Source organism: Myotis myotis, unplaced genomic scaffold (assembly GCF_014108235.1).
Source record: "Myotis myotis isolate mMyoMyo1 unplaced genomic scaffold, mMyoMyo1.p scaffold_m19_p_1, whole genome shotgun sequence".
Taxonomy (NCBI): domain Eukaryota; kingdom Metazoa; phylum Chordata; class Mammalia; order Chiroptera; family Vespertilionidae; genus Myotis; species Myotis myotis.
Window position 1 is genome coordinate 50,006,145 of NW_023416313.1, and position 25,002 is coordinate 50,031,146.

General features: G+C 44.5%; 1 protein-coding gene across 6 annotated transcripts in view; it reads left to right on the forward strand.

Annotated features, from left to right (window-relative positions):
• The window catches only part of SEPTIN11 (septin 11), a 94,845-nt gene that overhangs the window by 33,725 nt on the left and 36,118 nt on the right, over positions 1–25,002 (forward strand). For 5 of the 6 annotated variants that reach the window (XM_036337210.1, XM_036337221.1, XM_036337239.1 and 2 more), the window contains exon 2: positions 18,183–18,297. In XM_036337210.1, coding sequence (XP_036193103.1) covers positions 18,183–18,297 — 115 coding nt within the window. Of the gene's footprint in view, positions 1–5,778; positions 6,260–18,182; positions 18,298–25,002 lie in introns of those variants that run through there. The other variant, XM_036337249.1, reaches the window with a different exon arrangement.

The following is a 25,002-nucleotide window of genomic DNA, read 5'->3' on the forward strand; positions in this document are numbered from 1 at the left end:
GCAGCCTGCCTCACTTTGAACCGCCACTTAACTTGCGGCATGACCCTGAGCAGCTCAATTTCTGAGCTTCAGTTGCCTTGAATTATAAAATGGGGATAATAGTACATACCTGAGAGGTGATGGTGAGAGAAAAGTGAGTTCAATGTAATGTACCCAGGGTCGGGCCTGGAATGAATTAGTACACACACAAAGTCATGTACAGCTTAACGACAGGGATGTGTTCTGAGAAATGCATTGCTAGGTGATTTCATCATTGTGCGAACATCATAGAGTTCACTTACACAAATTTAGATGGGATAGCCTACTACATACCTAGACCCGTGGTCGGCAAACTGCGACTCTCGAGCCACATGCGGCTCTTTGGCCCCTTGAGTGTGGCTCTTCCTAAGCCTTAGGAGTACTCTAATTAAGTTAATAACAATGTACCTACCTATATAGTTTAAGTTTAAAAAATTTGGCTCTCAAAAGAAATTTCAATCGTTGTACTGTTGATATTTGGCTCTGTTGACTAATGAGTTTGCCGACCACTGACTAGGCGATATGGTATAGACTATTGGTCTGTAGGGGAGGAAAAACAATTTTCCCTTTATCCTTCTGGGTTCTTGCTGAGATATTCCGGTAATAAAAGATTAACAGGAGAAAAACAAAATTTAATAACATGCATACAAGGAACAGACCCAGGAAAACTGAGGATTTACTTTTTTTTTTTTTAATGGCTGAAGCCACCATCTTAAATACCATCTTCAGCTGAAGACAAAAGATGGGGGTGGAAGGAGTCAGTTATGGGAGGTTACCCCAAAAAGCACAGTGAACCAGGTATGATTGTTACCCACACATTGATGGTTGTCTTCTGCATTGATAAGAGTTTCTAGAGATAAGGTCGTCCCCCTCTACCAATACAGGGAGGGAGACACCCTCACAAATGGAGATTTCTCATATAAATAGTAAAGTTACATTACAAAGGGTAACTTCTACTTGATTTTCAGAGCTTTTCCCAGGTCTACTGGTTTTTTGTATTTTTGTTTGTTTTTAATTAACCAGCGAAAGAAACGTTTTGGGGTGACAAATTCTGTTCCCCTACAGTTCCTAGGCTAGAAACCTGTACAGTATGTTACTGTCCTGAATACTGTAGGCAGTTGTACACAGTGGCAAGTGTTTGTGTATTCAGTGCTCTAAGACAGTAGTACAGTGGCTGTGATGTCACTAGGTGATAGGAATCTTTCAGTTCCATTATAATCTTGTGGGACCACCATCGTATATGCCATTCATCGTTGACTGAAATGTCATTATGTGGTGCATGACTATATATTCATTAATACATACATACATACATACATACATACATACATACATACTAACTTTAGCAGAATAATTTTCCTAAGAGCAAGTGCCACTATGATGTTAGACCTCTAACTAGGCCACGTTAGTTGCTGCTAAGTGCTGGGAAGGGATCATACCGAAGCATGCCGCTGAAACACTAGTGGCTCTGTCTCCTCCGTTCTACAAGGCCTCTTGGACTTCACCTCCTCCACCAAACACACCTTAGCATTCTAGCTCATAATGAATTCTCCCTTCTGTATGGCCGTTGTTTTTTATTAGGGGAAGGAGAGGCAGACGGTTCACTCTGTGAGAACTGAGTCTCTGTATTCATTCATCCTAAACATACAGTAGTGGCTACATGTGACATTGTGGTAAATCAAGTTCAAAGTAAATGAGTAAGATGGGGTTTGAGGAATAGAGTGAAGAAATAAACTAGAGTTACTATAGTCCAGCTGCTAGATTACTAAAATGACGTAGGTTGAGGTATGGGGAAATGATTCTATTCTTGTTTCAACCAGCCTGGAAATGTAGACTTTTGAACTTTCCAGTCCTGCGTCAGTGCCTGGATATACATCAGACCACCTGGCACCCATCACCCAGACTGCCTGACATCTGACTAATAACCATCCTGGACCAATCTGAGAGCTAAGAACGCAGGACTGATTCTTCTCAAGAATGCCCTTTTCACTATAAGAACTCCTAACTTTTCTTTTTCTTTGGACACCTCTGGGCTTTTGCCCAGTTGTGTTTCCCATTTGCAAATCCTAAGACCCTTGAAAAAATCTTTATCATTCATTTCTAGCCACAGCCTCCAGATTCTTTTGAGTTTATTTGATAGTTTCCTGCCCTCAAGAAATTTACATTCTTCGGGGGGCCTGGCTAAGTGTACTACTAGGTGCAGGATGTGACAAGTGGCCCAGATACAATGAACATTTGTAAAATACAGAGCAATGGTGTTTAATTTTAGGGAACAGGGGAGGCCAATGAAGAAGATGGCATTAATGTCTGGAATTTGAAGAATGGGTAGGATTTGACAGGAAGAGTTGAGGATGGAGGCATTCTCTGTGCAGAGGTGAGTGTGCTTTGAAGAGAATCAATTGTTCAGCTTAAGGTATGGGTGGTGATAGACTTGGAATCTGGCAAAACTGGTTTGAATGCTGGCTCTGCCATTTCCTTAAGCTTTGGCTTCTTCATCTGTGAAATGGAGCCAATAGTAATCTGCTTCATGGGGTTATGAGGGTTGAATGGGAAGATTTTTTTTTTTTAAAGGTCCAGGTATGGTGATTGGCAAAGGAGTGCCCAGTAAACTATTGTTTATATGATGGTTGTGGTGGAAGGAGGAAAGCGTTGAAACGTTTGAAGGGCAGACCAAGCATGGCGGTCTTGGAGTATCTTGTTCATTTTTTGCTAAACTGCACTTAACATTGTGTTTTTTACGTAAGTGTTCAAAGATTGCTTTTTGGTTTATTGATCCAAGAGAAGTGTTCAACCCCTGTCTTTTGACTTCTCTGGTCAAAGAAGTGGTAGAGCCTGTTCCTTCTTTTCCCTGCTCTGAATATTTTTTTAAGCTTTTAAAAAAATACGTTTTTTTGTTTTTTTTTTAAATTTTAGAGAGAGGGGAATGAAGAGGGATAGAGAGATAGAAACATCAATGAGAGAAACATCGCTCGGCTGCCTCCTGCATTCCCCCTACTGGGAATCAAGACCACACCCTGGGCATGTGCCCTGATGGGGAATCGAACCAGGGACCTCTTGGTCCATGGGGTGACACCCAACCACTGAGCAACACTGGCCAGGCCTTGCTCTGAATATTTTAACCTTCATTATTTGGGTATTTTTAAAAAATACCAATCTACTTTCCATCTCGATCCCAGAATCTAGGTGAGATATGAGGAACATTTGTTAGTGTTCTGCTCTCCACGAGGAGTGAAGCTTCACTGACTTCTCTGTCCATAGACACCTGGTTTTATAGTGGTTGTTCCCTGAGTGTGTAAGCGAGCAGCCAGATGACTTGTGGCTGTCACACTGTCTTACTGAATTATTAATATCCGGGCTACAGATATTAGGAAGTTGGACTGCGTATCCTGGAGAATAGCTGCCAAGCCTATTTCCTTTCATTGGTGGTTGCAGTTGCCACATTGCACAAAACCCACTCCTGGTAATAACCAACCTAAGTCTGTGCCGTCGGTGTAGTTGTGGCCAGCGGGGTCTAACTCTGTGCAGCCATGATTACAGTCAGATAGATGGCCTGACCCTCACTCTGTGGGAGGGATTTGAGGCTTGGATTTTTCTCAAATCCTAGTGGCCCAAGTTGTTCTTCCTGTTTTTTGCCCATATAATTATCATTTATTTCCTCCCGCCCGCCCTTCACTTTTACTACCTGCATGATAATTATTCAAATGAACCACTGGGCTTTGGAAGAGTTTAATGGCAGCTACTTGGATCAGTGCCTACGACTTTTGCTAATTCTGTTTTCTTTCACCCTGGGTCTCATTTAGCTTTCTGAGTGTCTCCTTCCTACGGAATGTATGAATTGCAGCAAGGATCTCTTGCCAAGCTATAATCTTTCAAGTTTCGATTTCAGCTTAATGCCTCCCTGTAATCATGCTGTCAAAGGCTGTCAGAGACGTAGTCCCATTCACATATCCCATAACTCTTAATCTATTAATCTAGGAGCGTTGAGGTGGAACTGGACCCCCTCTCAGTGTGAAGTCTGTGCTTTGTGGGAACAGCATGCATGAAAATGTAACCTCCGGTGTTTGTTGCACATATTTTATCATCTATTTTTAAGAGCTGCTGGGATTTTATAAACAGATGGTTGTCCATAGTAGAGGTTTCCCAGTGTCCTACTTGGGCCCTACTTGATTATTCAGAAATACCAGGATAATGATGGTAATGAAATGCCTCTTTAAGAGACACTGGACAGGGGGAAGGGACTGTGGGAACATTCTCTTGTGGCAGCATGTGAAAAGAAGGTTTGTTTTGCCTTAGCTGATGTAGACAAGAAAGCCTGCATCTGAAATCATCCATCAATAGGAAACATTTGAGAATAGAGGAAAATTGTGATACGGCCTCTTGGGCCTGCTTTCCTAAGCACACCAATATGTATGAGAAAACCCCTACACCCCGTTTCTCCTACAGCTGGGTGGATGCTTCTATGATGTGTAGTCAATCTTCTGTACGACAGCAAGTTGTCTGTTCTGCTAATGGCAGCATTTATTTCTTAGAGGTTAATTGGTTCTATTTTTTTTTTTTAGAAGAATAGAGTAAGGAAGAAATAAGAAAGCTTTAGCTTGATTAGAATGGCAGAAATTGTAGCCATAACTAATGGAGTCAATCTGTTAAGTTCTCTGCAAGATATGCATTCGGTGTTTTAATGCTGGGAAGGACGTTTGTATCAAATAGCTTACCATTTGGATCCTTGCCCAGGCTCTTAATCTGGGTTAAAACCTTGGCTAAAAGGCAATTCTATACTCGAGATTCTTTGGGCTGCTGCTCCGGTGGGAAGATATGTTCCTAAGTAAGTGCAATGGGTGGTGGGAAACAGAAAACTCGTTCATGATGTGGCTGCTCAGGGATTGTTCCTACATCTCTTCTGTCCCTCAGCACTGGGACACCCCGTGACAGGTGCGGGCACACGTGTTTAGTTATGTATTGCTGATGTGTGTCTTTAGCATGCTTCACTTTAAGGAATATTTCCAATAGACCAGCGGTTCTCAACCTGTGGGTCGCGACCCCTTTGGCGGTCGAACGACCCTTTCACAGGGGTCGCCTAAGACCATCCTGCATATCAGATATTTACATTACGATTCATAACAGTAGCAACATTACAGTTATGAAGTAGCAACGAAAATAATTTTATGGTTGGGTCACAACATGAGGAACTGTATTTAAAGGGCCAGAAGGTTGAGAACCACTGCAATAGACTGAAATGTGAATCAGTTTTGAAATCTTACGTCCTCCATTCTTAATTCTTCTTCTTCAGTTTTTCCAGTCCATTGCTGTCCATGCGCTTTAGACCTCATTCTCCTCCTGCTGCCTCCCTGACAGGCTCTCCTCCCTCCTGTCCTCCCATCTCCATTCCTCCTCTGCAGCCACCCAGATCGTCTCTACCTTCTCATGACTGGAGTCAGGTCTGACTCCCTCTAAGAAAGCCTTTCTTTTTGGCTCTGGTCCCTGTTGCTCTCTATTGTCACACCCTGATAACCTCTGTACTATATTTCATCATCAAACATGTTGCATTTGTCTTCTCTTTTGTCGCAATGACATTTCTCCCTAACAAGACTTAAGTTCCTTAAGAAGCTTTTGCATTTCCTAGAATTCTTGTTCCTCAGGACCCACCTAACTATTTGCAGTTTACTTTCATGACTTCCTCCAAAGGCAGGGTGACTCTCCAGCTGGTTAGCTGTTAGCGGCCTTATCAAATGTGGTGTAAAACAGTGTGGAAATGCCTAACTCCCAGAATAGTGAGTATGATGGGGCAGCATTCCCCGTTTAGGGTTGTTCCGGCACAGTTGACTTGAAGATGTGACTATCTTGGCTGGATCTGACCTAATCAGTACCTTAAAAGGGAATAAGGCTCTTCCTGAAGAAGGGGATTTGAAATGTGAGAGGGATTCTCTGTTGCTGCCATTGATGCTGAGGTGGCCGTATGACTAATGACTGTGGGTGACCTTTCCGGGCTGAGTGCAGCCTCTGGTTGACAGCCAACAGGGAGAGAACAGACTCAGTCCTACAGCTGCAAGGAATTGAATTCTGCCAACAACCTGAATGCGCTTGGAAGGGGAATTTCCCCCAGAGCTTTCAGATGAGAACTCAGCCTGGCCAGCACCTTGCTTTCAGCCTGTGATATCTGGAGTGGAGGATCCAGCCATACCATACCCAGACTTCTGACTTGTAGAACCAAGAGCTAACGAATAGGCTTTGTTCCAGCCACCAGGTTTGTGGTACTTTGTTACATGGCGATAGGAAACTAAGACATGCCCCAAATTTATGTCAACAGCCTCTATTCCAGCCCAGTGGTGTTTCATCCAGGGCTGCGATTAGGATGCTGTGAACTCTTAGAAAGGCCGGAGTATTTTCAGCAGGATTGTTTAGCAGTGCTGGCTGAGTGATAGCAAATGCTAACGTGTATGTTTATTTTCTAAGAATGTATTTACCGTGGCTTTGGCCATTTTTTGGTGTGGGCCCTTAATTTCCAGGGGCTAGAAATGTACCCCTGCGCTCAGCGATGTTGTTGATCAGCCCGGCTGAGGAACTGAAGATGCCTTAGGAGGAGGAAGTGGCCAGGTTGTGACATCCCCGGTGCTTTTGTTTATGGTTGCCTGAGAGCTGGTTTGGATTTGTTTCTTCTTTCTCAGAGACTATCATTACAAGGCCATTGCAGTAACTAAAAGCCCCTTCCATTTTCAGAAAGGGACAGAAATAAACAATATCTTTCCAAAAGGAAGTGGCTCATTTATATCTGTTGATAGAAATGGTGGCATCGGGAAGGAAATGTCCCATCTATATTTCATCCCTTGATGATGAATGCATGTGGTGCCTAGGAATATGTGAACTGAGCCACAATATTTCTCAGATAGGAAGCACTGAGGAATTGATGTGTGAATATGAGGAGTCAAACTGTACTTAAAAGTTGAGAAAAAAACTTCCAACTGATACGGGTCCCTTAATTATCTTTGACCTCCTATTCATCACTGTTTTGAAAAAGCTTGTCTGAAAAAAATAGACCACACCGTAAAGGCAGGGCAGACGGGACAAAAATGACCCAAAGGAGCAACTGTGAGAATTAGGTTGGTTTTTCTCCTCTGCAAGATGATAGGTGCTGTGTTTGAAATGGGTTCGGATTATTGGGGATCGTGCTGGAAAGCCAGAGGGCTTTAAACTGACGGGTGACCCTTCTTGGCTGTCTCCTTAGCTCTCCTCGGTGGCTAGCCCAGCGAAGGGTTTCTCACCATCTCTGGGATGTAGGGGTGTGAGAGAGCAGCTGGAGCATCTGTTTCTAATCGGATCGTGCCTTTATAAATACTTCTTGCCTGTTTGTCACATTGCTTCCCTCCCACCCCCGTCTTCTGTGAGTACTGCCGAGTGTGTGAGTCCCTGGAATGCACATGTGGGCCTTGTCTTCCCAAGCACGAGCCTTTCTGCTGATCAGCACTTTGTAACGTTAGGCTGTTCCAGGCATTCGTCACTTGGACTCAACAGCAAGACTGGTCCCTGGAAACGTAGGAAAATGTCTTTTGTGTTGTGGTGGTGCTCATTCTCAGCTCCCAGTTAAGTTGAACCTCTCAGTGTTTTTACACTGACTTTTAGAGAAGCATCCTGCCTGTAAGAAAACAGTGCTCCCACGTTTTACAGTTCTGGGATTGTCGCTCTTGGGGTGACAACCTGGGGCTCGCTGTTATGTGAGAAACCTGATATCTGATGGGGCAGAGGTGAACGCCGATGAGAGACACCAGCAAGTTTTCGGAGGAGGTGTGGACAGTTACTGTTTTACATGAAGGTGGGATGTGGAGAAGACAGACACGAGACAGAACTGGAGGCAGGCGTGGAAGAAGGAGAACAGAAGCAACACTGTTTTTTCAGGCCTTCGGTGTCAGGCTTCTCTCCACAGCCACTATGAATTCTTCTCTTTGAAGCAGGCCCAAGCGTAATGGAGAGAAGGGTGGACTGGGCCTTGGGGTGCTGGGTGTTGGCCGTGGTTCTCTCTCCACCTGGCCCTGTCAATGTACCTGCCTCCTTATCCTATATAATAAAAGGGCAATATGCAAATTGACCGAACAGCACAATGACTGGTTGCTATGATATGCACTGACCATCAGGGGGCAGACGCTCAATGCAGGAGCTGCCCCCTGGTGGTCAGTGCGCTTCCACAGGGGGAGCGCTGCTCAGCCAGGAGCCGGCTCACGGCTGGTGAGCGCAGCGGTGGTGGTGGGAGCCTCTTCCGCCTGTGTGGCAGCGCTAAGGATGTTCGACTGAGGGGTCCCGGACTGCAAGAGGGCCAGGCTGAGGGACCCCCCCCCCCCCCAAGTTCACAAATTTCGTGTACTGGGCCTCTAGTCTGAGAATAAGGAGGTTGGAAAATAGAATTTCTGAGAAACATCACACAGGATACAAATTTTGGTGCCGTCTTATTGGGGGCAGTGTTAGCAAATGGGCTCAGAAATAGAAGTCAGCTGGTCAGTTAAGAGGGTTGGTGGGAAAGGTTGACCACAAAGAAGGTGTGATAGGCGGTTACTGCATCTGGCTGTAGAGGAGAAAAGCTAACCTGGGGCAGGTATCTTCAAGAAGTCTTCACTCTCCAACTCAGAAGATAGTGCAGGGTGTGAGGTGATTGGTTCAAGCAGTGGGCTTTTCCTTCTGCAAGAGGAGGGGGGACTGTAAATTTATTCAGACTTTTAACAGTATTCATACCAATTGATATTATTCTAGGGCCTCTCCAACGTGTCAAAGTAGATGTTGCCATTTGACATAAATTGAAGTAGGACAGATTTGAATTGAGAATGGGGGTGGGGAGGCTGAGTCCCACTAGGAGATGCTGGCCTCGAGATGGCCTGGGCCGAGGATACACAGGAGGGAGACGGGGCTGTGACTGGGCGTTGCTAGCCCGTGGTTGGTCACTAAAGTCACCGGCAAGGAGGAGGCCATCTAAGAAAAGTGTGTCAAGTGTTAATTCTCGCAGCAGCCCCGTGAGACAGTGCTGGGAGGCTGACTTGGCCTAGGGCAGAGCTGAACAAGGGCAGAGTGGCCCTGAGTCACTGACTTCGTGTGCTAACCACTTTCCACGGTGCTGTCCCTCCTTTCTGCCTACTTTTATCACTTCAACGTGACTGGGTTCTGCTATTAGAAAAACTCATATTTTCCTCGTATATTTTATACCCACCTATTCGCTGCAATGAAAATTTCAGGTTTATCTCCTTTAAAAAGAGTTTTTACTATTTACTATTTATTGTTGTTATTAGCATTCCCTGACTTTTAAAATCTCACTCTCGCCCTAACCGGTTCGTCTCAGTGGATAGAGCGTCAGCCTGCGGACTCAAGGGTCCCGGGTTCCATTCCGGTCAAGGGCATGTACCTTGGTTGCGGGCACATACCCAGTAGGGAGTGTGCAGGAGGCAGCTGATCGATGTTTCTCTCTCATCGATATTTCTAACTCTCTATCCTTCTCCCTTCCCCTCTGTAAAAAACCAATAAAATATATTAAAAAATAAATAAAAATAAAATCTCACTATTTAAAAGAAAGTGTGAGGTAGGTGGTTTGGTTTTTTTGTGTGGGTGGGGGAGGTAATAATTCAAATATTACAGAAACATTACAATTAGAAAGTAAAATTTTTCTATAATCCTACCACCCCTAAAGAAAAACCACAACACCACATTATTTTTGCAAGGATCTGGAAAAGCAAATTTTTCCCCTCCGTTGGCAGTCTTTCAGAGAGAGTTTCTTAGAGACGGCACTTGAAATTGGGGCAGCGACTCAATATTAATCGAGATCTTTTCTGGTTATTTGGTGGTGTTTTCTCGGGTGGCTTCCTCGGTCTGGCAGTCAGAGCGGATGTCCCTGGCTCTCTGACTTGGGAGCTGTCCCCTTGGTGCCCCTTCTCAGTTGTAGCTTCTAGCTGGGCTGCACTCAAGTTCTTTCCTCATATGGTTTTCCTCCTGACTATTCCCCTCTTCTTCCTGGCTCTCTCTATTCTGCTGCGTGTGTGAGACAATTTCCTTGGGGGTTTTCTTGGCTCCAGTTTTGGGATTTCGTGGTATAGATGACAAGCAGAATAGCAAATGTTGTCCCAGTCATCCTTAAAGAACATGATCCTCATTGGTAATGAGATGCCTCAGACATTGATGTTATGAAAGTTCCCCCAGCCATGCCTAGCCTTGAAAATATCCCGATGCAGGCTTCATAGTTGTGGTTTGCGTTGATACTTTGCATTCCAGTGTTTTTGCTTTTGCATGGGAACTAAGGGCGTTTCCCTTCTTCCCTCCAACTTTCCCTTCTTTAAAAGAGACTATGAAACCAGTTCAATACTCTCTAAGACGTGCTTATGTAAGAGTATGTATTTACAAAAGTGAGCCATCAGGCACTTGGGTAAAACTTAGCTTCCTGGGCTGTTTGTGAGGCTAGAATTTCTCCAAATCCTGGCAAGTGGCCAGTGGTCAGTCAGGGATTTAATGTGAGAAGCAGCATGTTCTCTTTGCTTCTCTTCAAAAAAGGGACAACCTGCGATGAAGGGACATGACCTTTTCTCCGAGTGGGCATCGTCTTTATGGAGAAAAGACAGAGAGCAAAGGGAGGGTGCCCCACGGTTCCATCTCAGCTCCAGTTAAAATGGGACATTCATTTTCTTAAGACTTGAGTCTTCGTCCTTTCTGTCCCCTCCCATTAGGCAATGCTTGTCAGAAGGACTCTCTATTTTCATCTGAATATATAAAACTTGCATATTACCTGTGCATAGGCGTTATCTACTAAATTAATAATATTTAACAACGCTGCACACATACGTGTTTTTACATACTACATAGACTGGTGGGTTCACTGGAAGAATGACCAGTTAATCCCCTAAGTTCTAAGGTTGCATAGTACCCGGTACCTTGGATGGCTTATGGGAGCGTATTTGTGACTACTTGATTAGCACCTGTGTGTCTCACTAGCCTGTGAGCTCCGTGAGTTAGGAGTGCTTTGTTTTCTCACCATCACCTCCTTAGCATTTAGCGCAGTTATCCAGCACATGTTCGTACTCAATACATATTTGTTGAATGAATGAAAGCATGAGTAAAGGTTTACTTTTCTTCTTGAAGACAGATGATTAACTTACTCAGAAAGAGTTATTTCCTGTTTTGTTTTGAGGCTATAAACCCACTCTTCAAAAATCTTGTGGAAGGCTGCAGGTACAGCTGAAGGAAAGCAAATGTTTTGAAGCAGGGCATTTATAGAGAGTGGGTTTATAACTTTTTGAAACCAGGTCATAATTATTATAGTTAAACACGCAAAAATTAAAAAGTTGGGTGGGAAACACGGAGTTACGCACACAGATTTCTGTTAGGTTTGGAGCTTCGCAGGACAGCTGATAGAAACTCCCTTTCAAGGGTCATTGAGAAAGTGAGCCGTCTTGATCTGGCAAAAGAAAATAGACAACCAGGAATTTTTCATCCCGTGTTGGCTTTCCTCAAGCAAAATGTCAGATTTAGATTTATGCATCTCTGACTTCCAGCCTCAAGCAACCTTAGAATTCACCTTAGAGCCAAAGACTTTGCTTAGAGGTCGTTTCTTTAGATCTCCTCATTTAACAGATGAGAAAACGTAAGACCGGGGCGTAAGTGACTCGGATCAATGTAATGACCATAAAATGAGGCGTTGAGAAGAATGGAAGCAGCACCTCTTGTCAACAAAAACCTCCAGCTCTCTAAATGAATGTGAAAAAGAAGTAAGCTCTTAAAATTAAAAAACAATTTAAATTTTTTAAGGGGCAAAGATCTTTCTAAATTGTAATATCCATCTTTGAAGGTAAAGATTAGGTCTGTTGTTTTCAGCATACGTTAAAACATACATCACCTTGGTAACATGCCCTGGCTTCCGCCGGCTGATAAGGATCAGCTGCTCTCGATGAGAACCACATCTCCCGAGGCCTTCGGTTGTAAAAGTAAAGAAGGATAGCGCTTCACTTTTGAGTTATGGTGACTAGAACCCATCTGGGCACATTTAGTGGGTTAATTTCAAGAGGCTCCAGGCTGGATTAAAAGAGAAGATGGGGGTCCAGGATGGTTTCCAGCTTGAACGGCACCCTGAGCAGGAGCGGGGGGAGGTCTCTGGCTCTCCCCCAACTTTGTAAATGACTTTCCTATTTAGGGTGGACTTTCTCCTTGCTACAATCCCCATGCTCTCTTCCATTTCCTTGTTGTTCACTCTGTTCTTTCCTTTGGTTTCTCCTCCTTGGGGAATCTGAAGGCTTTGCGGATCAGCCCTGCTCCTGGCATGCCCAGCAGCCTCAGGAGAGCCCGGGTTCACTTCAGACTTTGAAATCACGGCCTTCTCCTCCCACCCAATTTAGGGGAAGGAAACCCAGGTTTCCTGAGGACGGTGAAAGGCTAGGCACTCTCATACTTGCCATTTCCTTGGCCCCTCCCAACAACCCTGCCAAGTGCTTTGTTTTTACTGATGGAGAAACAGAGAATAAAGCAAGTAGGAAGCAAGGCTGGGGTTCAAACCCATGGCTGTCTGAGTCCCAGCCTTTTGCCATCCTGCTTCGGGTTACGCAGGGTTCGGGATCGTGGAACGTATTTTAAAGCAGCATGTAAGCGTGCATGCACATTCTCATATGATTTGCTCTATCGCGATTTCAGTAATGAAGTCAGCCTGGCATCTTCTGAAACACTTGTCAGTGATACTTATCTGGAAGCCTCCCGCCAACTGGACTTCTGTTACCTTGGTAGATTTGGGAGCGCTAGCCTTCCCAAATGGCGCCTTCTGATTTTCCCTAGCTTCCCACCCCCCCAAGTATCATCCCAGAGTTGAAGTCATGGCATTTATTACTGTTACTCTGGTAGCTTTATCTTTACTTATGTCCTTCCTCTGTCACTACATCGTACCCCTTGTAGAGGCAGGAAAAGTGTTCCTCAGTGAATAACAAAAATAGCATATTTTGCTCCCTTGTGCTTTGAGCAGTGAGTATTTTTAAATGAACAAATAATTGTATCCATGTGGAGATGCTCTGAAGAGAGAAAAATGAGATTGTCAAGTTAAAGACTGGTGATTTTATGTTACCCCACAGAATTTAGTCACAACCCATTTCAAGGTAGAAGGGGCAAACAAATCATCTAAGTACAAAACTAGGTAGATAACAAGTGGAGGGAGGACTAGATCAATTAAGGTCTTCCTACTTAGTGGCTTCATGTTGGTCAAAACCAAGCCTTATATTATTGGCTTCATGTGCCATAGTTGTGAAAATCAACATCTAGTCTCAGCCTTGCCAGAACCAGTGAAAATATCCTTGGAGCTTCTTTGCCAACACTAACTCTTGACTTCCACCTCTTATAGTCACCAACTTTAGAGAATGACAAGGTTAGAATATTTTCTCCTTTCTGTTTTAACATGTTGGATTTTTATAACACTCAAATCATTGTATTGTCTGGGGCTACCGGAAACTTAGATCAGTGGTTTTCAACTGCTGTGCTGTGCTGCAAGAATTTTTTTTAAAACATGCAATACTGCCCTAGTTGGTTTGGCTCAGTGGCTAGAGCGTCGGCTGCAGACTGAAGGGTCTTAGGTTTGATTCTGGTCAAGGGTATGTACCTCGGTTGCAGGCTCGATCCCTGGCCTCTGTTGGAGTACATGCGGGAGTCAACCAATCGATGTGTCTCTCTTACATCACTGTTTCTTTCTCTCTATCCACCCCCCCTTTCACTCTCTCAAAAAAATCAATGGAAAATATCATCAGGTAAGGATTAACAACAAAAACAAATATGCAATACCTGACTATTTAGTCAGGCGCACAGACCTCTTTCCCCCTTCTTTTTTTTTTTTAATTTTTTAAAAACTATATTTTATTGATTTTTCACAGAGAGGAAGGGAGAGGGATAGAGAGCTGGAAACATCGATGAGAGAGAAACATCGATTCAGCTGCCTCCTGCACACTCCCCACTGGGGACGTGCCCGCAACCAATTTACATGCCCTTGACCGGAATTGAACTCGGGACCCTTCAGTCCGCAGGCCGACGCTCTATCCATTGAGCCAAACCGGTTAGGGCCCCCTTTTTTTTAATTAAAAAAAAAGGACAACAGCCAAGGTAACAATAGCTGTCCAGTGTGGATGATTCAGAATTATACCGTGTTTTGGTTTTTTTGTCAGATCGGCAAAAAATATATTTTTTGCTGTGCCCCACAATTTTAGTAATTAGTTTGTGTGCCGTGAGATGAAAAAGGTTGGAAATCGCTGACTCAGATTGTGAGATAGCGGTGACTAACGGCACATTTCAGCTCCTCGGTATACCAGCTGTCTGACTTTGGGTAAGTCACTGAACTTCTGTGCTCTGGTTTCTCATCTGTGAGTTGGGATTGGGTAATAATAGTAACTGCCTCATAGAATTGTTACGGTACATGAACTAGTTCATTCATGGTTAGCGCTTTTCTGGAACGTTGGAAATGGTCGATAAATGTTAGCTGTTGTGATGATCATGGAATACACAAATAGCGTGAGACACCTTTATGCCATCATTATTTTCTTTTTCTTGATAAGGAGCATGTTTACTGAAATTTCATAATGATGACAGTGATGGGGATAAATTTCAGTGGGATCTAGAAGGTTTGGTTATGTAAACGTTGGACCTCCCAGATGGAGGAAATGGTGTGCGTGAACTCTGACCCGAGAAACCTGGGATTGTCCCAGGAAAGGGGAGGAATTCAGGTGGACTGCAGTGTAATGTGCTCCATGGGGAGCAGTGAGCAATCCAGTAGGAATAGAGATTTGGGGTTAGTAGCCCCTGGAGGTCCTGAGATGGCAGGCCAGGGTTTGGGACTGTGGGCCTTTGAGTACTGAGATCCCTTTGCCGGCAAGGCACAGAGGGGATTAGAGGGAACAGGACCTGGGCCAGGAGACAGCTGGGAGGCTGTTGAATTTGTAGGACTAGAGAAGAGGAGGTGGCATTGCTAGCACTTCGGAATGGATACAGGGGGTAGGTGGGTCTCAAGCATAGGTAAGTGCCGTTAACAGGCATAGGGAACTCTGGCGTAAGGGTGGTTTAGGATAGAGGAATATGATTTCAGTTTGATGGATGTCAACTGGAGGTACATACAGATAGGACAACCCCAAAAAAAACACCCCTTTGATAGAAATTCAGAAGTGAATGCAGGCAAAGAGATCAGCTTCAGAGATAAAGCGCCTCCGTTCTGAGAGTGCTAAAGACAGAACAGAGGAGATTGCTGGAGACCACGCCCACAGGCTCAGAAGGAACCCCACATTCTTTGGACAGAAGCGCTGGAGTGCGGGGTTTGATTCCGCTGCTCTGTGCGAGTTAAACCTCTCCTCACATTTCCTACGTGCCTTCCAGTTTTTCAATCTGTTCATGGACCAAAGGAGAAATGCCAGTTTCCCTTTTCCCCATCACATACTGAGGGGCAGTAACTCCCAGGATTCCTTTAATACTGGGCCGAGAATTAAATTAAAATGGCATTATAACATTTACATATTTTTTTGTTACAAAGTTAGAAGACGGAGACTCTGAAGACATACCTTAAAATTTAAAAAAAAATTTCAGGACCAAACTGTTTTATAACCCTTCATTTTGTGTGTGGTTTTTCCGTGGATATAAAAATACTCAGTGGATGTGGGGGTGGTTTCTCGTATTTTGGAAATGGTGAGAATATGAGATGCTGAGCACTGGGTCCTGGGATGAGAGCTATAATTACTAACGGATCCTTTACCAGGATTGGCTCCTGGGTGGATATCTGAGTTTAAAAACCCAACCCTCCAGAATCCCGAGCAATGAGCCACTTCCCCTCCCGATCCCTGGAAATTAAAACTGTGGCGGAGAGGAGAGGGAAGGTAGGATGATGGTTCTTCTGGGCCTAGTCTCCTCTTGTGCCGTTTGCCGAGTGTGCGAATCAGGGATGTGACTGAAATGAAGGCTGGTGTGGCTTCTCCTAGCCTGACACACAGCAGCCACTGCACAGCTGTGATGGAAAGAGGTCTAAATATAACCCAGACTCATTTCAAATCCTCCTCCCCCAAGTCTTGGCGGATGTGGTACACGCCCTAAAAATACCTGCTGTCTGAACCTTGAGGTATCTGAAGAGGAAGGGACGGGTGAGGGTGTGGTATTTGGGGGCGGACGGGCCAGCTACCAGGCCTGCTGCTGCCTGGGGCCTGCTCCGGAAGCTGTTGGTGAGCTGCCCACCGTGCCATCCTGTTCAAGGATAAGTGCCCACTCTTGAGGCTCGTATTCACTGTTGGCAGGTTTCAAGGAAACTATTCATAGACTGAGCATCTGTTCTCTGTCCCATTGACCTCAAGCCTGCAGCTGCCACCATGGTATTCAGGCAGCATGATGGCTTTCAGTCTTGTTCAGAGAATCAGGATTTTAGAGCAGGCAAGGACCTTAGACATTATATTGTTCATAAAACAGTCCCTTAAAATCACTACGTTCAGGGAATCATATTTCTCTGCCTCTGTAGTGACCCTGGCGATTTGGACGTGGAGTCTCAGTCCCAGATTACTAAAAGAAATCCCTCCCATCGTTATCTAACACAAGTAGGCATAAAGAAAACCTGCATTTTATTTTTTTTTAATGTTGACTAAGTGACCCTGGCCAATGCTTTTTATTTATTTATTTATTAAACTGTAAATTTGAGGCTCTTTTTTTAATCTAAATTTTAGCATTTTGAATATAAAGTTCATTGGCAACATAGCCAGAACACCAGGAGTCGTGTTTTCTTTTTTTTTTTTAAAAAAAATATATTTTATTGATTTTTTACAGAGAGGAAGGAAGAGAGATAGAGAGTTAGAAACATCGATGAAAGAGAAACATCGATCAGCTGCCTCCCGCATATCCCCCACTGGGGATATGCCCGCAACCCAGGCACATGCCCCTGACCGGAATCGAACCCGGGACCCTTCAGTCCACAGGCCGACGCTCTATCCACTGAGCCAAACCGGCTTCGGCAGGAGTCGTGTTTTCAAGAAGTCTTTCAGTATCCAGTTTCTGGAATGCCAAGCCATAACTGTGGTATTGTAACTGAAGGACCATCGCTGACCTCTGCTTTCCTGGGAAGGAAAGATTTCGCAGGTCATCTCCAACACCCTTGGGATGCCTTCAAAGTCATGGAGGCAGTAGGCATCTATATATATAAAAGCCTAAGCGACTGTTTGACCGGTAGCTGTGACGTGCACTGACCACCAGGGGGCAGACGCTCAACGCACAGGCATGGAAACATGGAACAGACTGATGAATCTCAGAGGGAAGGGAGTCGGGGGAGGGCGGGAAGAGATTAACCAAAGATCTTACATGCATACTAGAGTACTGTTGCATGGTTTCGTGCACTGGTGGTGTCCCTTGGCCTGGCCTGCGAGGATTGGGCTGAAACCCGCAATCCAACATCCCCCTAGGGGTCCCAGGTTGCGAGAGGGTACAGGCCAGGCCAAGGGACCCCACCAGTGCACGAATTCATGCACCGGGCCTCTAGTCATTTTATAAAACAGCATAACTCACCCAACTTTTGAAATGTATAACTGCCTAATCCCGCCTCCTTCAGTAAACTCTGAGATGGTTGGATGAGGAGCCTGGCTAGGAGCCAGGTAGAGGAGAGCAAAGAAGCCCTAAGAAGCCTCCCCAGCTAATGGGGGAGATGGGATCAGTTCATGTGCTGAGTAGTTTTAAATATGCGACATTATGGCAGCTGCAGAATTTCCATAGTTGTAACAGGAATGTACCCTCCACTGTGAGCGTCTCGGAGCTTCTTCCATGTAACTGGAAGAGTGTTATTTAGTTTTTACTGTGGGTTGAAAGTCATTTGAAAGTTTTTCTTGAGTGTTCAAAGCTACCAGAATGGCTGGAGTTTTTTATGTCTCGTACTACGTATCTGAAATAGTCACCTCTAGAAGCTCAATTTTCCCTGGATCAGTGCACGTGTGACCGGGAGTAAGGTGTGCTTGAGACCATTCACTTGAGAGTGGATGTGATTTTGTGGAAAGAGCGTGGCTTTGGATTGTTAATCTCTTCAGTTGTGTAGAAGCCAAGGAGGGTGTGGGTAGAGAGGCCAGCTCTTTCTCCCAGGCACGCCAGGAAGAAAGGAAGGGAGAGGGTGTTGTCCGCACGTGTGGTACCCAGGTGGCGCAGTTCATGGATTCTCAGACATTTCCCCTCTGCAATTCCAGAATGAAGAGCTCCGAAACTTGTCCCTCTCTGGCCATGTTGGATTTGACAGTCTTCCTGACCAGCTGGTCAACAAGTCGACTTCTCAAGGGTTCTGTTTCAACATCCTGTGTGTTGGTAAGTGACTCATCACCTGCTGCCGGGCATGGAGTCTGACCTTCAGCTGGCAGGTGCCTGTGCGAGAGACTCATTTCAAGGAAATAAGCAGAATGACATTTTCACTTTTTTTTTTTCTTCATTAGTAAAGCAGGACAATAATACCCACTGTCTATATGTCCCACCGTTACAAAGATTCTTGTATTTGGGTACATGCTTTGTAAGTTTTGTGGTGTTACTCAAACTGTTTTTACTTAGTGGTCAGTTTAATGTTGTTATTAAATCATTTATTTTCATTTTTGATAGGGGGGGGGACTTAGATCCTAACTAGACACTAGTTAAAAGCAGGAACTGAGATGTACACACATAGTAAGACCACTCAGAAGCCTGTTAAGCATGTGTTGCCGGGGTCCCTAACTGCAGTGCACTAGTTACCTCCATTAGGGGTCTTTTAAAAGATATTCTACCTACAGTAAGTAAAATCTGAAACTACTCTAACTACTTTAATAAACGTACAGTGTTTAAAATGTTTGCTTTGAGAGCAAAGACAACTTAAAATTTTGCTTCATGTTTGAAATAAACTTTCTGCCCAGTTGTCAGATTAACCTTTCATCCTTAAAGTTGGAATCTAAAATTGACCTAAATTTATTCCTGGTAGACAAATGGCAAAGGTCAAAGAGATCTGGCTTACTTGTATCCTCAGTACATTTTATTCATAGCCTTTAAAACATCACACATTAGCCGAGGCCACTGGCTGTGGTATTTTTCTTCTTCTCTCTGGTCGTATCCCTTTTAAGCCGAGAGGAGGAAGGTAGAAAAGAAGGTGGAAAGGGGGAAGGCAGAAGTACAGATCTCCTGATGATCTGAAGCAGAAATGCTCCTGGGACAGATGATGGCCTTTCCTGCGACAGGCTGAGCCGCAGGGCAGTGGTTTGGACGGCACTGGTTTGTTGCCATTGTCCTCTGGGCATGGACCCCCAAGACTTCACTCTGAGGTAGAGCAACAGGAATTCTGCGTTTCTGTAGAGCCCAGTGGACACGGGCTTGGCAGAATGTACCAGACTCACTTCTCTTGTCCAAGGAGAGTGAAATGAATTTAGAGAAGGCATGCACTCCATGTAAGAACCACCATTTTTTAATATGATCCCCATGGGGGGGAGGGGCAGGTGTTTCCCTGTTTGGAAGTTTTTGAACATGTTGCATGCAGCTGCTGCACTGGGTGCTCATCAGCAGAAAGCCACCATTGATCGGCACACAGACCGGCTCGCTCTCTGGCGTGAGGTCCGGGACCAGGCAGCCAGCTCTCCTGCTTGCTTTCTCCTTTTCCCTACGTGAAGTGAAGCCGCTTAAAATTCAGCAGGGCGCCTCCTGAGTGGCAGCTAGTTCTACAGCGTGGCATAAATGAATTGCCTTTTCTCTTACAGTAAATGCTGCTTGCAGAGCCTGCAGTTCCTCATTAGCATAGCAATTTGTTGGCAATTTGTTGATTTTTTTTTTTCTATTGAAAAGTGGGCTGAATTGTAGGCTGATTACTATTCTGGCTTCTCTTTCCTGCCTCCCCCAGCCTCGTCTTCAAAATCAGCTTCACAAATACATGTGAGAGTTATGTCCCAGCCCCTGCAGGTTGGGGAACTTTCCGGGGGCACTGGGCTTGCTGGGCGGACCTGGTTTGACAGGGTATATGGTGTGAAGTGGGTGTGTGGGTTGTTCCTGGGCTGACCCCTTGTGTTAAATAAGTAGCACAGGTATGATGCTGGTCGGAATTCCTCCCAAGCCACGTCCGTGCTGCCCTGTTGGATTTGCAGAGCAGCTGCTATTTTGACTCACTTGGGTGGGTAACAATACCTATGATTCTTAGATTTTTTTAAGATTCTGGTTCTATTCTTAGCCATGTTTAAAATTAGTTTTTCAAACTAACAAAAATAGTACATACTTTCTGTTTAAAAAAAACAACCCCCTCCTTTCTGTTTTTCACGCGCATTTCCGTTCCACAGAAATAACACTGAAATCCTTCTAGAAACTTTCTACATCGTTCGGTACTTGGAAATTATTTTTGGAGGCTTAAGAAACAACACCAATTTATTACTATTAGTATTATCTTGTGGTTCTCTACAAGGTCAAGATGTGTCCCCCTGGGCTCCATTCAAGGCATTGGCAGGACCACAGTCCTTTCCAGAACCTCTAGGACGGCGGTTGCCAACCGGTTGTCCGCGGTTCACTGGTGGTCCATGAGGTCCGAAAGGTTGGCAACCACTGCTCTAGGGGAAACTACATGTCCTTGCTATTTTAGCTTCTAGTGGCTCTTGGAGCCTCCATTTTCAAAGCCAGCAACATTGCACTTCTCTCTCTCTCTCTCTCTCTTACTGCTCTTGTAGTAGGAAAATTTCCATGGAGAATTGCTAAAATCCAGTTTAAACTCAGTTAAGACGCTTCCTCAACCCCCAACACTGAAAAGGCCATATAGTGAATGGTGGCCTAAGTCCTCAGGGAGGGAGATGGGGTAAGCCCAGCTCCAAACACAAGGGGTTCCCATGGGGAAGAAGACTTGACCAGAAGGCAGACGGGCATGAGGGAGGCACACACTGGCCAGGTACAGCAGCTCTTTCACAGTTATATACGAACTTACTAATGTTGGTTTTAGAGCTCATGCGGCTCATATTCTTCTGTGTGTGTGTTTTTAAAAAATATATTTTTATTGATTTCAGAGAGGAAGGCAGATGATGGAGAGAGAGAGAGAGACATCAAAGATGAGAATCATTGATCGGCTGCCTCCTGCACGCCCCACACTGGGGATGGAGCCCACAACCTGGGCATATGCCCTGACCAGGAATTGAACCGTGGCCTCCTGGTTCATGGGCCAAAGCTCAACCACTGTGCCACACTGGCCAGGCTGTGTTTTCTTTTTCTCACTCCACAGTAAGTCCTGGCTGCCCTTCCCTGCCAGTATTTCAAGCCAACAGATTCTTTTCCATAACTCTTTGGAGCCCTTTGGTTAGAGCCAGCATTAGCTCTTTGGGACACAGGGGTGTCAGCATTAATATTAAGCATACTTATCCTCAGAGAGTGGAATGCATCAAATCTTTTTACCATAAATATTTTACAGCAAAATATCTGTGTAAGAAAACAACTCTCTGCCAATCAATGGTCCATCTATTTTTAAAGTAAGAGTCTGTGAAAAAGGGTTCTAGCTTTTGACAGTCCTCAGAGGAATTGGTGTCATATTTAGCTTAAGAGCATCCATGGTACTTTCTTTCCTCCTTGTCATCCTACTATCTATTTGTAATTTTTTACACAGTATGTATGTGTTTCCTGTTTATAGCACCATTAAATTATTTTCATGTGGTAAGTATGGAAGGGACTTGAGGATTTTTAAAAAAGTTATGAGCGTAGTAAGGAAACTGATGATGTTTCTCAAAATTTGTTTTGTGGCAAGGTGTACTGTGTGTCGCAAACAGAGGAAATGAACCGGGGCAGAAACTAATCCTGGCAGGAGCTTAGTCTAGTTTTAGAGGCACTGAATTAAATGTCTGTTATCAGCATCCATCTCTGTTGAGCTCTGGAAAGAAATGTAACCAAGAGTGAGAGAGTAGTGTTCACTTAACCGGGAAGAGAATTCTTGAAGCTAAACTGGGTACCAGAACACCTGGGAGTTCATAGTTCCCTCCCTCTCCATCTTGCTTGCAACACACTGAATCACCCCAAAGCTGCACTTTGGTGTAAATGAAGCCTTTTCTGTCTTCCCTATGCTGTATTACTCCAGGAATGCGTTTGCCTTTCAGCCAGCGGTCAGAGCATGGAGGAAAGCTGTTCAGCAGATATGTATTGAGCACATGCCATGTGCCAAGTATGTTAAAAGTTTAACAATGACAGATTTATAGTATCTGTGACACACAATTTCAGCTGGACAACGGTTCTCCTGGGGGCTTTCAGAAAAGATAAATCCCCACATCTAGGCCTAGGTTCCTGAGGGTCCCCAGGTCAGTGGAATGGACCCAGGCGATGCCAAGTGTCACATGCTTTTCTTTCAAATCCCTCCTGCAGGCTGGTGGGATTAGCCAAAGCATGTTTCATCAAAGGCGATTCTCTGAGATGAAATGACACAGCTTAGGTACATAGCTCTCTGGTTACCTGGCTCCAACCAAGAATAAAACGGAGACTCCTTAGAGCAGGTGGCAGACCTTCCTGCACAGTGACTTGGCTAGTCATTCCAGTACTCAGCCTTGGCCATCAGAGTAAAAATGCTGCATCGTAGAGCAACTATTTGGTCAATCTATAGTTCCCTTCTAATTAATTAATAATATATAGTCCTTCTGCTTGTTTGTTGTTGTTGGGTTTTTTTGGCTTGTTTCTTCTTTCAATGTCCAACTAAGAGCTTGTAGATTTAAGTAAGCCTGAGATGAGAACGGAAGAGGCGGGGCTGCTTTCCACTGTGATGTGGGTGTCATGCTCACCAGCATCGGCGGGAGCAGAAAAACAGAAGGGGGCGGGCACGGGACGGGGGGTGCTTCAGAAGTAAATCTCTAATTATTCTAATAACTAAGCATTTAGGTAGATGAATTTACAACAGAAACACACACACACACACACACACACACACACACACACACAAAACAGCACACTCGGAAAAACCTACCAAGTGGCAAATCTCAGTATAAAAGATCATCAGGATCATTTTTCTTTCCAATTAACTTTTAATAAAGGCCAGGTATTCTGCTGAGGAGTTTGGAAATGCTTCAACGTTGATGTTAGTCATTCATTTTCTCAAAATATTGTTACCGCTGTTTAATGCGAATTGGAATCTATGCCTGGTAGGCTTTCAGTTACTCAATTAGAATGAACAAAAATATTCTTCTCAAAGGCAGAGACAATGTCCTCCTTTTGGAGGCTGCAGAGAGGCCTCAAAAACTAATGCATTGAAAACTCTCCTAGTTCTAGGATTGCTTTTATTCCAAAAGCTGTCATTTCTTACTGAACTGCTTTTGGTGAATCACACTGCTTCTGAGTAGATGTATCTAATTACAGCTCTGAAAAGCACAGAGCATAGAAATGGAAAGTAAAGCACTTTGAAATTTAAAGGAACAGTGGTTTTTCCAAACCATTGATTAACCCTGTGCTGTAAGTGGGGCCTGGAATGCTAATTGTTCTTAATTTCCTCCCTAATGTAAATGATAAATTACCTTAAAAAAAAAAAAAAAAAAAAAAAAAAAAAAAAAGCTTGGTGTTCCTGATTGACGCGTGCTTAACTAATTCTCAGCCAAGTCAATGAGATGGTAATTTCAGTCCTGTTATGGTAACCGAGAGTCCCTACCAGGGAAATTGAAGGCTTTATTGCTGTCCTGAGGGAAAGAAAGTTGAATGGATCACTGTCTACAGACAGAACCTTTACCTTATAAGGCAGTACTGCTGTCGTCCCTTTGTCTCTGGCCTGAAAATAGGTAAACCGTGAAAAGAAGTTTGCTGCACTTGAGAAAGGTACACATGTACAGGTATGTAAAATGCCTGGAGTACCTACCGTATCAGATTGCCTACCTGATTCTAAGTATCTTAAGAGTGGGAGCCCTGTTTTGTTTCTGTATCCATTACTCAGTAACTTTGTTTTGCTCAAAGTTATTTTGTTAAGCCATGAATCATGGATATGAGCAGCGTTGAACTCTATCATGTTATGTTAGGGAGCACAGACTAGTATAGATTACTCTTACTACGGGTCTTTTTGGTAAGAACACTCAGGAAGGTAAGGAAGACAGGAAAATGTCTCAACTGCTACACAGGCAGACTTCATGGAGATCTGGAATGACATTCAGGATGTTACCGAAGTTCACTCAGTGTCTGCTGTCTCTTTTTAGTGACCATTTTATGCCCAGCACCTATCCTTGCCACATAGTAAATACTCAAGTATTATTAATGACTAGAGGCCCAGTGCACAAAAATTCCTGCACTGGGGAGGGGGGTTCCCCTCAGCCCGGCTTGCCCTCTCTCACAGTCCAGGAGCCCTCAGGGGATGTCCTACTGATGGCTTAGGCCCGCTCCCCATGGAGAGCCTAAGCCACAGTCTGGCCTCCCTCTGTGGGAGGCGACCGGGCTGATTAGGGGAAAGTGCTGCCCCCATCACCCCGCTGCTGCTGCCACTGCTGGCCATGGCAGCTGCCTGAGCCCCGGGCCTTGCAGCCACTGTGGCTTTGTCTGGATGGATGTCCAGAAGACATCTACCCTAATTAGCATATTACTAGCATATTACCCTTTTATTAGTATAGATTGAATTTCAGACACTAAGCTCTATTGTGTCTATCTGCTCTCTTTCTCCTATATTCCCAGCTAATGGTCTGTCAACATCTTCAGTTTCCCTGAAGCCTTTGCTGCCTCATGGCTTCTGCTTATTCACTTCTCTCTGTATAGCTTTTCTTGTGCCATTGTCATGTGTGCAGATTGTGTATCTCTCACTCCAACTGCCAAGGAGGGGAGTTCTGATTGGATAGACAGGTCACTGCCTAGGATGGGGCACTGTCTCAGAGCATCATGATTAGGCTTCCGTGGGTGCCTCTGTTCAGGGGGCTAGCCCTGGTTTAGTTACCTGTGGTCACTAGGTATAAAGCAGCCGTGGGCAAACTATGGCCCGCGGGCCGGATCCGGCCCGTTTGAAATGAATAAAACTAAAAAAAAAAAAAGACCGTACCCTTTTATGTAATGATGTTTACTTTGAATTTATATTAGTTCACACAAACACTCCAT